The 16284-nt window shown below is 39.7% G+C and overlaps 2 protein-coding genes across 2 annotated transcripts; both read right to left on the reverse strand.

Annotated features, from left to right (window-relative positions):
* Positions 1-4108: 4108 nt before the first annotated feature.
* On the reverse strand, positions 4109-7060 carry LOC104428042 (2-alkenal reductase (NADP(+)-dependent)). The gene is made up of 5 exons (XM_010041048.3): positions 6821-7060; positions 5630-5807; positions 5137-5303; positions 4880-4962; positions 4109-4763 (listed from the first exon to the last, which is right to left on the reverse strand). The coding sequence occupies exons 1-5, from the start codon at positions 7058-7060 to the stop codon at positions 4385-4387; spliced, it is 1047 nt and encodes a 348-aa protein (XP_010039350.2). The 3' UTR covers positions 4109-4384.
* Positions 7061-11053: 3993 nt separating this feature from the next.
* Positions 11054-13969, reverse strand: LOC104457194 (2-alkenal reductase (NADP(+)-dependent)-like). Its single transcript, XM_039311238.1, has 5 exons — positions 13681-13969; positions 12518-12695; positions 12024-12190; positions 11770-11852; positions 11054-11651 (listed from the first exon to the last, which is right to left on the reverse strand). The coding sequence occupies exons 1-5, from the start codon at positions 13918-13920 to the stop codon at positions 11273-11275; spliced, it is 1047 nt and encodes a 348-aa protein (XP_039167172.1). The 5' UTR covers positions 13921-13969; the 3' UTR covers positions 11054-11272.
* Between the last annotated feature and the right edge of the window lie 2315 nt (positions 13970-16284).

Below are 16284 nucleotides of genomic sequence, written 5' to 3' on the forward strand. Positions count from 1 at the left end.
TTGCTAAAATTGGCTAATTTTGGGCAAAAAACGTTGACGTAAACACCAACCATCTTTTGTGACGCGATCAACACTAACAATTCTTAAGATTTTTTTTCTTTTTTCTTTTCCCTTTTCTTTTCGTCGGGCCTCACTTAGGCAGGGCTCCCTTGCCAAATCTAGAAAGGTCAACCCCTGCCTAGGCGAGGGTGTCCTTGCCGGCTGTCACCTAGGGGAGGGTAGGCCTTGCCAAGGCCCAACAAGGGTTGGCCTGGCCAAGTCTAGTGAATAGGTGCTCACCCTCGTCCTTGCTCAACAGAGACCGGCCCTTCCTAGCCATGGTTGGTGGTTCACGGCTCGCAATCAATCACTAGCAAAAAAAAGTGAATAAAAAAATTATATAGTTTTTTTAAATTTAAAAAATTATCCATGGTCAATATATCATGCCCTAATCCTTAGGCACGCACCCATCCCTTACCTTGGTCGATTTAATAGCGATGTTCTAGGACGTATCGTCGACTCTTTCATTTTAATATGCATGCGGAAGCATATGAATAATCCCCAGACAATAAAACAATTTGATAGGAAAGCATGGCAAAATTTTCACAAAATATCTTTTTATAAACACACAGGTTTATACATAGAAGCGTATAAAAAGGGATCGGCTTTTACAAAAGAGAATTGTCCTATGACTAACTAGTTGGACAAGTTCACCGAGTCTTCGGGCTTCACCTCCTAAACTCTGGGCTTCGGTTCTCCACAACTATCATCTACGGACTTGAAAATGGTTATACAATAACCAGTGAAACAATGTCTTAATGAGTTCTATTCCCTAAGACCTGATTAGAAAGAAAATATGCCCCAGGGGTTGCCTAAGCACAATCATGAGTCAGATAGCTTACTTTGATCTCAGTTTCCTTCTTGCAAATCAATTCAAATAATAAATACTGACTATCACATCAACCCATCAATTCAACCAATAGGATTAACTCAACGATCAATCAATTCAATTGAATACATGTCATCGAGGCCATCATATGGTTATCCCAACTATTCATTCTCGACTCTAGATCACAGTCCTACAGACATAATTTATACTTAGTGGAATCACGGCCCCACTTGGCAAATTTTCTAGACTTGGTGGTAATCACGGCCCCACCTAGTAATTTTCTAGATTTGGTGGTAATCATGGCCCCACCTGGCAATTTTCTAGACTTAGAGGCATTACGGCTCCACTTGGCAATTTTAGACTTAGTGGTATCACGGCTCCACTCGGCAATTCTAAATCCAACTCACAACCTCACACAGTTATTTTCCCTTCAAATACCGACATTTTCCAATTTTGGGATAAATCCCCATAATCACCAATTTCACTCAAATTTCACAATCTGGTACTCGAATAAATAAACAAGAAGCACCACTGCAATTAGCATGAAATTTTGGCCGTCGATTATCCCAGCCTAATTTCCAGAAAATAAATAAATAATTAAATAATTATGAAAAATATTAAATAAATGCGATACATCCAACTTAGGCCCGTTATAGCCTAATTGGAAACCGAAACGGACCTAGAAAATTTCCAAGACTCGTTCAATAAATAATAGAATGGGTCTACTCGCTAATGTCACTAACTAACCACCTAACATGCATTGGTAGATAATTCAATTAACTAATCTAATCTAATCTATCTAGTTAAACCATGCTTAATTAATCTAATAAACCCCTAAGCATCATTAACCTACTAAGCGGGGTTTAGTGAGCTAAACTCACCGGTGCAAAGCGAAGATCGGTTCACTGCAACGGCAATCGAACTTGGGCTCGCAACGACACTGACGGGCTTGGATCGGGCTTTAAATCGGCCCAACACAACTCAACAAGGTTGAGCTTCAGCCTTGGGCTTCTACAGGGCTGCTGGTCGCGGGCCCAAGATGGGCTGAAGATGTGCTGAACTTGCTTGGGCTTCAAGTGAGCTGGAAATGGGCTTAACTTGATGGAGATGCTGGGCCAAAAATTTGCTGGATCCGTGGGCTTCAATTGGCGGGCTGAAGAAAACGTGGGCTGATGCTGAAGATTTGGGCCGCTTGGTTGATGGGCTGGAGCTTGCAGACAAAGAAGCTGTTGGGCCTCGGTGAGCTGCTACTGGGCCGAGAGAGAGAGAGAGAGAGAGAGAGAGAGAGAGAGAGAGAGAAGTAGCTTCGGTGGGAATCTGCAGGCGTGAAGATGGGTGAACAGCTTGGCCAAAAGATCGAAGATGGTGGGGAGCGAGCGTTGCTAGCGTCAACGTGGGAGCTGCTGTTGGGGTCTTTGGTGCTGGGGGTTTGACCAAGAGTGGAGATGGGTTGACGGTGGCTTCGCTGGCGTCTTGGGCTTGCGGCTGAAATGGAAGGAAGCAGCAAGAGCTATTGGGGAAATTGCTTCGTGGATAGTGTCGCGGCAAGGAGTCAACAAACTTGCTGAGGTTGACCGTTTGTGCGGCAGAGAAGGGGGAAAAGAGGGCGAGCTGGTAGCTGGATTCGTGGCTTGGCTTCGGTGAGTGGAAAACTCAATGGATCGGCTGAATGGGGAATTTGGTGGTTTTGCCTTGGCGGTGGAGAAGCAGCTAAGAAGGAGAAGAAAGCAAATGGAAGAAAGGAAGGTAGAGGCAGCTGGTCTTCGGCTAAGGCGCAATTCGCACGGGGAAGAAAAGGGACCGGTCAAGTGTATAGGAGAAGCCAAGGAGGGGCCCAAAGTCAGAAATTTTTGTCTCCTCCATTGATGCCCTTGTCTCCCATTACTTTCTAACATAAATTTCCACCAATTAAACACATTTTGATGTAAATGTTGCACCCCCTCACCTTAGGCTCCGAATTTCCCAATCTTGGCTTCAATCTCTTCATTTAATTTCTCCAATTGAGGTCTAATCTCAGTGAAGAAAAATCTCGTATAATTATCTTAAGTCCCCAACACTTAAAAGCTCGGCTTGGAAGTCCAAATTTCCTTTAATTTGGCCTATATGAATTTCCATTAATTTTCCACGACGCCTGAATGGATTTTCTGTAAAAATATTGGAATCTCCAAGAATTATTCAGAAGATGAGTCGATGTTCCTAAAGTAGATTGTGACATGACAGAACTTTTAATTTCTGAAATTGGGTTTAAATTCGCGGTTAATTTCAATCCGGCGCATTTTTAGCGTGACTTAGGCTACCGAGTAGTTTTCAGAAACTTTTAGTGCAAATGACCCGTAGTCGATTTTCTTCGAGTCACAATGAACCCACTCGACATAATGGTGACTCTCGGTTGTTGTTAAAATCTCGATGATTCAAATATGTAGACACGAGGTATCAAAACGATAGAAAAATCGCCTAGTCTTTACGACTTAATTTTCCAATTTAGTAGTGTCACTCACGATTAGCCACACATCTCGCCTCAAATTAACCTATCTCGATCTCAAATTGATTTTATATTGTGTCGTAATGGTTTCTAAAGATGAGCACGGTCAAAAAGTTGATTCCTAATTGAGTTCTCAAGTCTATTGTATTAAAATTCCTTAATGACTTTCCTGGATAGTCTAGTTATCTCGGAAATGATCACCCTAAGAACCCTATAGGCGCATTGATGAAAATGCCCGATTTATTCAATATAAAACAAATCTGAAAATCTGAGATGTTACAAAATATTTATGTTAGTGATTTTCAGCCAAAATTGGCTAGATGAACTATACTTTAGATTCAATTGGCCAAATTGAAAATTTTTGGACTAAATTAACATAAGTATAATAGGTTTAATATATATATATATATATATATATATATATATATATATTATTTCTCCTCATTGTGAATGACTTCATTTTTAGAATAGGACTACATAAAAAAGTAAAAATAAAAATGATTGTGGTTAGACGATTGTAATCATACCTTTATTGTATATAGGACTCATCTTGTTGATATCTCACCATATGCACACCGTCAAATCACGATAATCCGTTATTTTTGAGTTTCATTTCTTTGATTTATTTCTTACTCAAATCATTAAATTTGTTCACGCACTTCCGCATTATTCGTAACAATTTGGCATCTCAAATCAGTTTCACTTAAAGACGATGACACGGTACGAGAGGAAACATTTTCATTAACATCATAGACAGACAACAAGCCTCCGAAAGCAAAACAGAGCATGTGCACCCAAAAGTACACTAAGCGACATTCGCGAAAAGCTACAAACCACCCCGTTTACCAACATTGACCCCTGAAAACAACCCAACCAGATGGTCCTCTGTATCATCCGATTCATCCCCAAAGAAACAAACAACCTCTGTGTCCTCGCACAACGGAATTGCAACACACAGACAAACAGAAAACAACCCATTTTGAAAACACGAGAAAAGAGGCGACGACGCGGATGGAAAAGTACAGAAAGCCGACTCATATGTGAGAAACCACCACCACTTGTTTCCCGACATTGCAGCCGTAGAACAGCCCGATGAGAGCTGTCGGAGCATTCTCGAGACCTTCGGGAGTGTCTTCCACATACACAATCTTTCCCTCTTTGATCTGAGGCAATACCATCTCCAGGAACTTTGGGTAGAGATGATAGTAATCGGTTACCACGAAACCTTCCATCCGAATCCGCTTCAGGATAAAATTTGTCAAGTTGTGTATGCCTTCGGGCTGCTCGAGATTGTACTGTGAGATCATTCCACAAACCGCAATTCGGCCATGAAGTTTCATGCTGAGCAGCACCGCATCGAGCATCTTTCCGCCAACGTTTTCGAAGTAGATATCGATACCCTCGGGGAAGCATCTAAACATTTATAACACAAAAGTCAAACGGAGTGGGCGTCAGAACAGTTACATTTTTTATATCCCGTGCGCCAGTCGCTTATTTGCTTAATCATCACTACTATACTCATAGCTCACCTTTTCAGTGCTGCATCCAGATCCAGTTCCTCCTTGTAGTTGAAAGCATCATCGAAGCCAAACTTGTTCTTCAGCAAATCAACCTTTTTCACAAAAATACCGGCAAAAACAACTTTTGAAAGAATGAAATTCGGAAGGGAACAGTAAGACTGTAGTCAGTAAAATGATGACGATGGTATACATTCAATAGTGCCGTCACTCTCTTGAGCATTCTCAAATTTAAGAAAGACAGCTCTCATCAACCGTGACATGATTACCTTCTCTTTGCTACTAGCGCTGCCAACAACATAACAACCAAACAACTTTGCAAACTGGCCAACAAGCTGACCAACAGCTCCCGATGCCGCTGATATAAAAACAGTCTCTCCTTTCTTAGGAGAGCATACTTCGAAAAAACCAGCATAGGCTGTCATGCCAGGCATACCTACAAATTATAAATTTGTAGAAATTAGACAAGGTGTACGAGTGTTATGCTATGGCAAAATCTCAAATGGTCCGATTATTGCCCAAAGGTGAAGCCCGTGAGAAATGTATTCTTCTCAAGGAAAGCTACTTTTTCTCTAGAATTAACCGATTTACACGCTTCGCAAAGCGAGAAGACAGCATTGCAGGGCTCTGTCTTTCAGACAATTTAATGAGGCCATAAGGCTCATCGACAATGAAGATCCCTACGAGTAATATCCTAATTATCTGATTCCTCCTATTCATTAAGAAGACATAGTTATTGCAATCGATGATAAAAATGCGTACCCAAAAGGCCAGTGTAGTAAGACGGAGGAAGATTGGCGTCTTCAATCTTGAAGCAAGTCTCTGGTGCATTAAGTAGAGGGTACTCCTCCTGTCCAGTGAAACCCCAAAGCAAGTCGCCTTTCTTGAAGTTTGGATGCCCGGATTCCAAAACTCTAGCTACTCCATATCCAGTGAGAGGCTGCATCAATGCGTTGAATACTTCAAATATAAGTGAATGATTTAGCAAACATAAATAGACATTGTACTTCCAGTAAGGAATGATTGGACATAAAGACAATTTCATAGTCAAATGCGCTACAATTACCAGAGATCCTTTCACCTTTAACCTTTTTCTGATATTAAAAGTTTGCAACTCGAGTCATATTGAAGTAAGGTAAGTCAAAATGCAGTTTTCCTTAACCCTTGATATAACTTCCAACAAACCTAGAATGGCATAATTTTAACACAGCGGGAATAAAATTGAAATCCATAGCTATATATCAGAATCCTAAGCAATATGCTGAAGGATCCAACCAAAACACTGCTCATCCCAGAGTCATGTTTATTTTATATTTCAATTAGTACATCTCATTGTCCTCTTTCACGTGCAAGCTATCAGCCACCATTCGTCATGCTTACACATTACTCGCATCGCTTAATGCCATGATTATGCGGAATGTGTAAACGTAAGGAATGTAAAATTCCTATGCCAGATAGCACAAGCGACGCTCTTTCAACACCCTAAGCTATTCAATACGTTCGCCAAATATTATACCGACATCACAAACAATTTCCACACTTTCAAAGCCACCAATAATTGCTCACAAAAGATTTAGCCATGATATAAAAATAAATGGATAAACATACAGCACAGAGTCGCCACAATCCTTTTGATTGAAATGGTCGGATATTATCAGAACTAATACTTGACAAGTCCTTGTATATTAATTTAGCCAAACCTGAGATCATGATCCAACACTCAGGAAAACTGATATAAAATCCGCCATCCATCAGCAGAGACACCGCAACTTTCTCCAAAAACAACATAATGAATGCCCAGAGCAAACTTAAAAAGGACAAAAAATATCATACTCAAGAAAACCCACATCATCCTCGATGAACTTTTTCTCTACCTATGTTCTTTTGGAAAAAAAAAAAGAAAAAAAAGAGAGACAGAACTTGACAACGAAAAGAGTACTTAGGCTTGCTCACCGAACCAGGTCTGAAGGGTTCGACATAAACCAGGACATAGGGTTTCGTCATGCGGAATTTCTTGTAAGGGTCGCAGGACAAGTAGAGAATTTTCACGAGAAGGCCGTTCGAGTCCTCCAGGAGACGCAACTTCATGGTCAACTCACGCACCTCCGTGTCCTTATCGTCGGGGAAACCACTCACGTAGTCCCTGAATATCACATGCTTGTTCCTCACTGCCTCCCCATTCTCGCCTGCCATCGCTCTTCACTACTCTTTCGGCAAAACTCGGAACACGTAGAAGAGAGAAGATGAGCAGGCGTGGAGTGTGCGAGTGCGGTATCGTTTCTAGCGACTCAGCTGAGCGTGGAACGCATGAAGAGGCCACGCGGGACAGTAAAGAAGGCGACCTTTTGGTTGAAAAATGTTGGATCAGCAGGCGGGGGATGGTAGTTTATTTTGACGGTGACGATGGAGGTGCGTGGAGGATCATGAGGAGCGAGAGAGACGGTTTTGGAGTACGTAAATTTTGGTTCAATGTATGTCATGATCTTTGAATTTTTTATTCATTCAATGTTGTTCCCAAACTTCATCTCAATATGTAACGTAGTTTCTGAACTTTATCTCAATATGCAATGTGATCTCCGGACTATATAAAAATGTTGGATACCATCATTCTATTAATTTAAGCTCATGGACAATATTAAATATCTTAATATAATCAAATGTACATTAGATATGTACCAAAAGTTTGGGTACCAATATGGCAATTTAAAAGTTTAGGGACAACATTACATATTGGGATAGAATTTAGGAGTCACATTGCATATTGGGTAAAAATTCATAAACTATTTGTGTCGTTTTCCGATTGGTGTTTTCTTGTGCATTGTATCAGTTCAGGAGCATCGTTGGGGGCTTCTCTTTTGATGTCAGGTCGAATATGGCCGAGAATGGTCATGACCCTCCCAAGGTTTTAATAAGGGGATCTAAAAGTCCACTTTTCGCTTAGTGACTACGCCGGAAGATATGTGTTTGACTTTTCACAAGCAATAATTTAAGACTATTGAAATTAGAAAAATAATTTTTGCTTTGTCCTTTTCAGCGAAACAAATGGAATCTAAAACCACATAGTCGCAAAGGGTTAAAGCTGTTAAAATATCTCTCTTGCTTGTCTAATTATTAGTAGAAATGGCTGTGACACTGAGGATGTCCAGCAGCCTTTCAAGCTTTGCCAAGAACACACGGTGATGATGCTTGATTTGGTGGGCTTGATTTATCACTAATTCGGATCGAGTCGAACAGAACGTTGTCCTTCATTTCTAGCGTGCTGGATTCGAGTCCATAACTGGGAAATTTCAACCATTCAAATGCAGACTTCGCTTATTTGCACGCTCATAGAGTTCTTTTCCTCGTTGATGTCGAAGAAATGCTCATAGAGTTCTTCGCATATAATTATTTTATTATTCTAGCAAGTGAGCTTAACTTGTGTGAAGCTTGTGAGAGATACGGAGAATATTGAGAGCCCTCTTCCAAAAGAGTTGAGAGAACGAAAAAAAGCCCTTTCTTATTATTAATTTTTGTGAGTTGGGGTTGAATTTAGAATTGGAACACACTTATGAAATGGAAATTTTCAAGAAAGTCCTAGATGATTGTATTTTTGCTAATTCCGTCCTAAATCTTTTAACGTGGCTAATTGAGTTCTAAACCTTTCAACAATTTACTGGTATAGTTCATCAAACCAAAATTGGTCAATTTTGGCAGAAAATCACTGACTAATGCCAACCGTTTTATGTGGTACAACGGTGTTAATATTGACAAGTTTTTTTTTTCTTTTTTTCTTCTCCCTTTTGTCTTCTCCAGGCCTCACCTACGCGAGCCCCTTTGCTAGATCTGGAGGGCTCAACCTTTGCCTAGGCCAAGGTGGCCTCGCTAAGTGTCGCCTAGGGGAGGGTTGGCCTAGGCAAGGCCTAGTAAGGGTTTGCTTGGCCTAGTTTGGTATGATGAATAGGTGCTTGCCCTCGCCCCGGTGAGACTAGGCAAGGCTGACGCTCGCCGGACCTTGCCTAGTCTCTAAATTTTTAATTGATTTAATGTAGTTTATGAATTTTTGGTATATGTTTGATTTAATCCCTATACTATATGAAGATGTTTAATATTTCATTAATTTAGGGTCAAGCTCAGGCTTAGAGACGATGTTAAATATTCTTATATAGTACAATGATTACATTAAGCATTTATTAAAAGTTCAGAGACCAAATTGGCAATTTAAAAATTCATTGATGACATTGTATATTAGGGTAAAGTTAAGGGACCAAAACTATTTAAAAATTCATAGAAGACATTGCATATCAGGATAAAGTTCCGGGACTATATTTAACAAACTAAATTCAATGACCACAATGCACATTAGACCAAAATTCAGAGATTATTTGTGTCATTTTTCTGTTGGTGTTTTCTTGTGCATTGGATCGGTTTAGAAGCATAGTGATTGGTCATTTACACCACCGCTCTTCTTGGTTGGGGACCTCTCTTTCGTCATCAGGTCAAACACAATCGAAAAATGGTCATGACCCTCCCAAAGTTTTTATGAGATGACTTGAAAGTCCGTTTTCGCTTAGCGATTGACGCTAGAGGACACGTAGTCGATTTTTCATAAGCAATAATTTACCACTATTAAAATTAAGCAAATAATTCTTGATTTGCTCTTTTCGGCGAAACAAACAGAACCAAAGACCACATAGTTGCAAAGGGTTAAAAGCTGTTAAAATATCTCTCTTGTTTGTCTATTTATTAGCAGTAATGGCTGTGACGCAAAGGATGTTCAGCAGCCTCTCAAGCTTTGCCAAGAGCCCATGGTGATGATGGTTGATTTAGTGGGCTTGATGTATCACTCTAATTCGGATCGAGTCGAACAGAACGGTGTCCTTCATTTCTAGGGGTACTGGATTCGAGTCCATAACTTGGAGACTTCAACCATTCAATGCAAACTTCACTTATTTGCACGCTCATAGAGTTCTTTTCCTTGCTGATGTCGAAGAAATGCTCAATAGAGTTTTTCGCTTATGATTATTTTTGTTGTCGTAGTAAGTGTGCTTACTATATGTGAAACTTGTGAGAGATATAGTGAATATCGAGAACCCTCTTCCTAGAGAGTTGAGAGTATGAAAAAAAGCCCTTTCTTATAAGTAATTTTTTTGAGTTGGGGTTAAACACACATGAAAATTAAGAAAGTCCTAGACGATTGCATTTGTGCCAATTCCATACTAGACCTTTTAATGGGGCCAATTGAGTTATAAATCTTTTGCAATTTACTAATGTGGTTCATCTGGCTAAAATTGGCTAACTTTGGCCAAAAATCATTGACGTGGACAGCAATCATTCTATGTGACACGATTAGCGTTAATATAATTTTTTTTTAATATATGTCTTTTTTTTTTTTCTTTTCCCTTTTCTTTTCGTTGGCCTCAATTGGTTGGGACCCCTTACCAAATATAGAGAGGTCAACCCTTGCCTAGGCTAGGGTGGCCTCGTTGGGCATCGCCTAGGGGAGGGTCGGCCTAAGCTAGGCCCAACAAGGGTTGGCTTGGCAAAGTCTAGTGAATAGGTGCTTGCCCTTGTTCTTGCTCAACAGAGACCGGCCCTCCCTAGCCATGGTTGGTGGTTCGCGGCTCGCAATCGGTCATTGGCAAAAAAAAGTGAATAAAAAAATCATGTTTTTTTTAAATTTAAAAAATTATCCTCGGTTAATATTTATGTCAGTGATGTCTAGTCAAAATTGGCTAGATGAACTACACTTTATATCAATTGGCCAAATTGAAAAATTTTGGACTGAATTAACATAAGTATAATAGTTGTAATATTTTTTTTTTTGATTATTTCTCCTCATTGTGAATGACTTCATTTATAGAATAGGACTACATAAAAAATAAAAATAAAAATGATTGTGGTTAGACGATTGTAATCATACCTTTATTGTATATAGGACTCATCTTGTTGATATCTCCCAATATGCACACCGTCAAATCATGATAATCCGTTATTTTTGAGTTTCATTTCTTTGATTTATTTCTTACTCGAATCATTAAATTTGTTCACGCACTTCCGCATTATTCGTAACAATTTGGCATCTCAAATCAGTTTCACTTAAAGACGATGACACGGTACGAGAGGAAACATTTCCATTAACATCATAGACAGACAACAAGCCTCCGAAAGCAAAACAGAGCATGTGCACCCAAAAAGTACACTAAGCGACATTCGCGAAAAGCTACAAACCACCCCGTTTACCAACATTGACCCCTGAAAACAACACAACCAGATGGTCCTCTGTATCATCCGATTCATCCCCAAAGAAACAAACAACCTCTGTGTCCTCGCACAACGGAATGGCAACACAAAGACAAACAGAAAACAACCCATTTTGAACACGAGAAAAGAGGCGACGACGCGGATGGAAAAGTACAGAAAGCCGACTCATTCGTGAGAAAGCACCACCACTTGTTTCCCAACATTGCGGCCGTAGAACAGCCCGATGAGAGCTGTCGGAGCATTCTCGAGACCTTCGGCAGTGTCTTCCACATACACAATCTTCCCCTCTTTGATCTGAGGCAATACCGTCTCCAGGAACTTCGGGTAGAGATGATAGTAATCGGATACCATGAAACCTTCCATCCGAATCCGCTTCAGGATAAAATTTGTCAAGTTGTGTATGCCTTCGGGCTGCTCGAGATTGTACTGTGAGATCATTCCACAAACTGCGATTCGGCCATGAAGTTTCATGCTGAGCAGCACCGCATCGAGCATCTTTCCGCCAACGTTTTCGAAGTAGATATCGATACCCTCGGGGAAGCATCTAAACATTTATAACACAAAAAGTCAAACGGAGTGGGCGTCAGGAACAGTTACATTTTTTATATCCCGTGCGCCAGTCGCTTATTTGCTTAATCATCACTGCTATACTCATAGCTCACCTTTTCAGTGCTGCATCCAGATCCAGTTCCTCCTTGTAGTTGAAAGCATCATCGAATCCAAACTTGTTCTTCAGCAAATCAACCTTTTTCACAAAAATACCGGCAAAAACAACTCAAAGAATGAAATTAGGAAGAGAACAGTAAGAGTGTAGTCAGTAAAATGATGACGATGGTGTACATTCAATAGTGCCACCACTCTCTTGAGCATTCTCAAATTTAAGAAAGACAGCTCTCATCAACTGTGACACGATTACCTTCTCTTTGCTACCAGCGCTGCCAACAACATAACAACCGAACGACTTTGCCAACTGGCCAGCAAGCTGACCAACAGCTCCCGATGCCGCTGATATGAAAACAGTCTCTCCTTTCTTAGGAGAGCATACTTCGAAAAAACCGGCATAAGCGGTCATGCCAGCCATACCTACAAATTATAAATTTGTAGAAATTAGACAAAGGTGTAGGAGTGTTATGCTATGGCAAAATCTCAAATGGTCCGATTATTGCCCAAAGGTGAAGCCCGTGAGAAATGTATTCTTCTCAAGGAAAGCTACTATTTCTCTAGAAATAACCGATTTACAGGCTTCGCAAAGCGAAAAGACAGCTTTGCAGGGTTCTGTCATTCAGACAATTTCATGAGGCCATAAGGCTCATCGACAATGAAGATCCCTACGAGTAATATCCTAATTATCTGATTCCTCCTATTCATTAAGAAGACATAGATATTGCAATCGATGATAAAAAAGCGTACCCAAAAGGCCAGTGTAGTAAGACAGAGGAACATCGGTGTGTTCAATCTTGAAGCAAGTCTCTGGTGCAGTAAGTAGAGTATACTCCTCCCATCCAGTCAAACCCCAAAGCAAGTCGCCTTTCTTGAAGTTTGGATGCCCGGATTCCAAAACTCTAGCTACTCCATATCCAGTTATAGGCTGCATCAATGTGTTAAATACTTCAAATATAAGTGAATAAGTTAGCAAACATAAATAGACATTGTACTTCCAAGAAGGAATGATTGGACATAAAGACAATTTCATAGTCAAATGCGCTACAATTACCAGAGACCCTTTCACCTTTAAACTTTTTTCTGATATTAAAAGTTTGCAACTCGAGTCATATTGAAGTAAGGTAAGTCAAAATGCAGTTTTCCTTAACCCTTGATATAAATTCCAACAAACCTAGAATGGCATAATTTTAACACAGCGGGAATAAATTTGAAATCCATAGCTATACATCAGAATCCTAACAAACACTGCTCATCCCAGAGTCAGGTTTATTTTATTTTTCAATTAATACATCTCATTGTCCTCTTTCACGTGCAAGCTATCAGCTGCCATTCGTCATGCTTACACATTACGCGCATCGCTTAATCCCATGATTATGCGGACTGAGTAAACGTAAGGAGTGTAAACTTCCTATGCCAAATAGCACAAGCGACGCTCTTTCAACACCCTAAGCTCTTCAATACATTCGCCAAATGTTATACCGACATCACAAACAATTTCTACATTTTCAAAACCACCGATAATTGCTCGCAAAAGATTTAGCCATGATATAAAACAAAAAAAAATGGATACACATACAGCACAGGGTCGCTACAATCCTTTTGATTCAAATGATCGGACATAATCAGAACTAATACTTGACAAGTCCTTGTATATTAATTTAGCCAAACCTGAGATCATGATCCAACACTCAAGGAAAACGGATATAATATCCGCCATCCATCAGCAGAGACACCGCAACTTTCTCCAAAAACAACATAATGAATGCCCAGAGCAAACTTAAAAAGGACAAAAAATATTATACTCAAGAAAACCCACATCATTCTCGATGAACTTTTTCTCTATCTATGTTCTTTTGGAAAAAAAAAAGAGACAGAACTTGACAACGAAAAGAGTACTTAGGCTTGCTCACCGAACCGGGTCTGAAGGGTTCGACATAAACCGGGACATTGGGTTTCGTCATGCGGAACCTCATGTAAGGGTCGCAGGACAGGTAGAGATTTTTCACGAGGAGGCCGTTCGAGCCCTCCAGGAGACGCAACTTCATGGTCGACTCGCGCACCTCCATGTCCGTATCCTCGGGGAAACCACTCACGTAGTCCCTGAATATCACTTGCTTGTTCCTCACTGCCTCCCCATTCTCGCCTGCCATCGCTCTTCACTACTCTTTCGGCAAAACTCGGAACACTTAGAAGAGAGAAGATGAGCAGGCGTGGAGTGTGCGAGTGCGGTATCGTTTCTAGCGACTCAGCTGAGCGTGGAATGCATGAAGAGGTCACGCGGGACAGAAAAGAAGGCGACCTTTTGGTTGAAAAATGTTGGGTTAGCAGGCGGGGATGGTAGTTTATGGGGACGGTGACGATGGAGGTGCGTGGAGGATCATGAGGAGCGAGAGAGATGGTTTTGGAGTACTTAAATTTTGGTTGAATGTATATCATGATCTATGAATTTTTTATTCATTCAATGTTTTTCCCAAACTCCATTTCAATATGTAAGGTAGTCTCTGAACTTTATCTTAATATGTAATGTAATGTGGTCTCCGGATTATATAAAAATGTTGAATACTGTCATTCTATTAATTCAAGCTCATGGATAATATTAAATATCTTCATATAATCAAATTTACACTAGATATGTTCCAAAAGTTTGGGTACCAATTTGACAATTTAAAAGTTTAGGGACAATATTACATATCGGGATAAAATTCAGGAGTCACATTGCATATTGGGTAAAAATTCATAAACTATTTGTGTCGTTTTCCTATTGGTGTTTTCTTGTGCATTGGATCAGTTCAGGAGCATCGTTGGGGGCTTCTCTTTTGTCGTCAGGTCGAATATGGCCGAGAATGTTCATGACCCTCCCGAGGTTTTTATAAGGGGATCTAAAAGTCCACTTTTCGCTTAGTGACTACGCCAGAAGATATGTGTTCGACTTTTCACAAGCAATAATTTAAGACTATTGAAATTAGAAAAATAATTTTTGCTTTGTCCTTTTCAGCGAAACAAACGGAATCTAAAATCACATAGTCGCAAAGGGTTAAAGCTGTTAAAATATCTCTCTTGCTTGTCTAAATATTAGTAGAAATGGCCGTGACACTGAGGATGTCCAGCAGCCTTTCAAGCTTTGCCAAGAACACACGGTGATGAAGCCTCAGGATCATATTTAGAAATGGACATTGATTGTAATTAATTATATTAATATGATGAATTTTTATCCCATAAGATTTTCATTATATTAATATAATTAATTAGGATGAAATATCATATTATTTTCTTAATTTACCTGTAGGTATTAAGAAAATGCATATAATATGGTAGTTTCTTCCATGATGTAATTATGAATCTATTTAAATTAAAAACTTAGCCCACATGTAGTTTTTTTATGTTATATGATTCATATTGTGACATGTTTACATTTATAAAACATGATTTATTTATATTGCCCCTCCAAATTTTTTGTGACATAACGTGATTATTTGATATGTAGTTTCGAACCTTGTGAATTTCTCGAATTTAAGTTTGATGTTCCGTCTTGAATGGTGAGAACTATAAAATTTGGAAGGAGTCGTTCTTCTTCAATTGGGGTGGATGGATATTGACTATCTTTATAAAGGAAAGACGAACCACTGCTCTCTTGTTCGAGCACTCAGCAGAGATAGCTCTTTATAACCAATGGGAGCGTCAGCCGGCGCGTTTTGTGCCATGTTTATAAGAGTTAAAAGATATCTCCAAGTATTCGTGGTTCGATTACTCAGCATAGCAATGCTAAGGCTTTGTGGAGGCTATAGATGCGCGGTTTGAAAGTTACGAGAAGCGCATGTATGGCACTGATTATGAAGTTTTCATCATTGAGAAGCTCACTAGTGTTAGAGGTGTGCGTGAGCACATCATGCAAATGAGGAACATTGTAGCTCAGCTTAAGAACCTTGAGGTTGAGATAACTGAATCATTCCTTGTGTATTATATTCTGAATACTCTCCCACAACGGTATGCACCTTTTTCAAGATCTTATAACACACATAAGAATAAATGGTCTATTAATGAACTCATGACCATGTGTGTTCAAAACAAGAAAAGACTGGTTATGGAATTGGGGAGAAAGTGCTCATTTGGCAACACAAGGAAAGAATAAGGGCTATGGTAAGCATAAAGGAAAAGGTAAAATACCTCCCCCAAGCTGACATTAAGAAAGAAATCAAATGTTTCTTTTGTAAACGAAGGGCATATAAGGAAGGATTGTGTCAAATTTAAGGCATGGCTCGAGAAGAAAAGGTAATCCAATCTCTTGTGTTTGTTATGAATCTAATATGATTGATGTAAGTCACAACACTTGGTGGATTGATTCTGGATCTACAATCCATATTTCAATTCCTTGCGGGGTTTTCAAAACCCTTAGGAAGTTAGTGGGAAGTGAACAAAGCATCTATTGAGGGAAACAAGATGCGTTCGCATGTAGGAAGCTATTGGGACATATAGACTAGTTCTCAATAGTGGTTTTGTTTTAGATTTTGGAAAAA

This window comes from Eucalyptus grandis, chromosome 1 (assembly GCF_016545825.1).
Source record: "Eucalyptus grandis isolate ANBG69807.140 chromosome 1, ASM1654582v1, whole genome shotgun sequence".
Classification (NCBI taxonomy): Eukaryota; Viridiplantae; Streptophyta; class Magnoliopsida; order Myrtales; family Myrtaceae; genus Eucalyptus; species Eucalyptus grandis.

Bases quoted from the DNA above. Each gene is read 5' to 3' on its own strand.
- LOC104428042 (XM_010041048.3), bottom strand. From the start codon at position 7,060: ATGGCAGGCGAGAATGGGGAGGCAGTGAGGAACAAGCATGTGATATTC. The intron at 5,304-5,629 runs GTACGCATTTTT...TATAATTTGTAG, and splicing joins TTACTACACTGGCCTTTTGG to GTATGCCTGGCATGACAGCC. The intron at 4,963-5,136 runs GTAATCATGTCA...TTTGTGAAAAAG, and splicing joins GCGCTAGTAGCAAAGAGAAG to GTTGATTTGCTGAAGAACAA.
- LOC104457194 (XM_039311238.1), bottom strand. From the start codon at position 13,920: ATGGCAGGCGAGAATGGGGAGGCAGTGAGGAACAAGCAAGTGATATTC. The intron at 12,191-12,517 runs GTACGCTTTTTT...TATAATTTGTAG, and splicing joins TTACTACACTGGCCTTTTGG to GTATGGCTGGCATGACCGCT. The intron at 11,652-11,769 runs GTGAGCTATGAG...ATAAATGTTTAG, and splicing joins CTGGATGCAGCACTGAAAAG to ATGCTTCCCCGAGGGTATCG.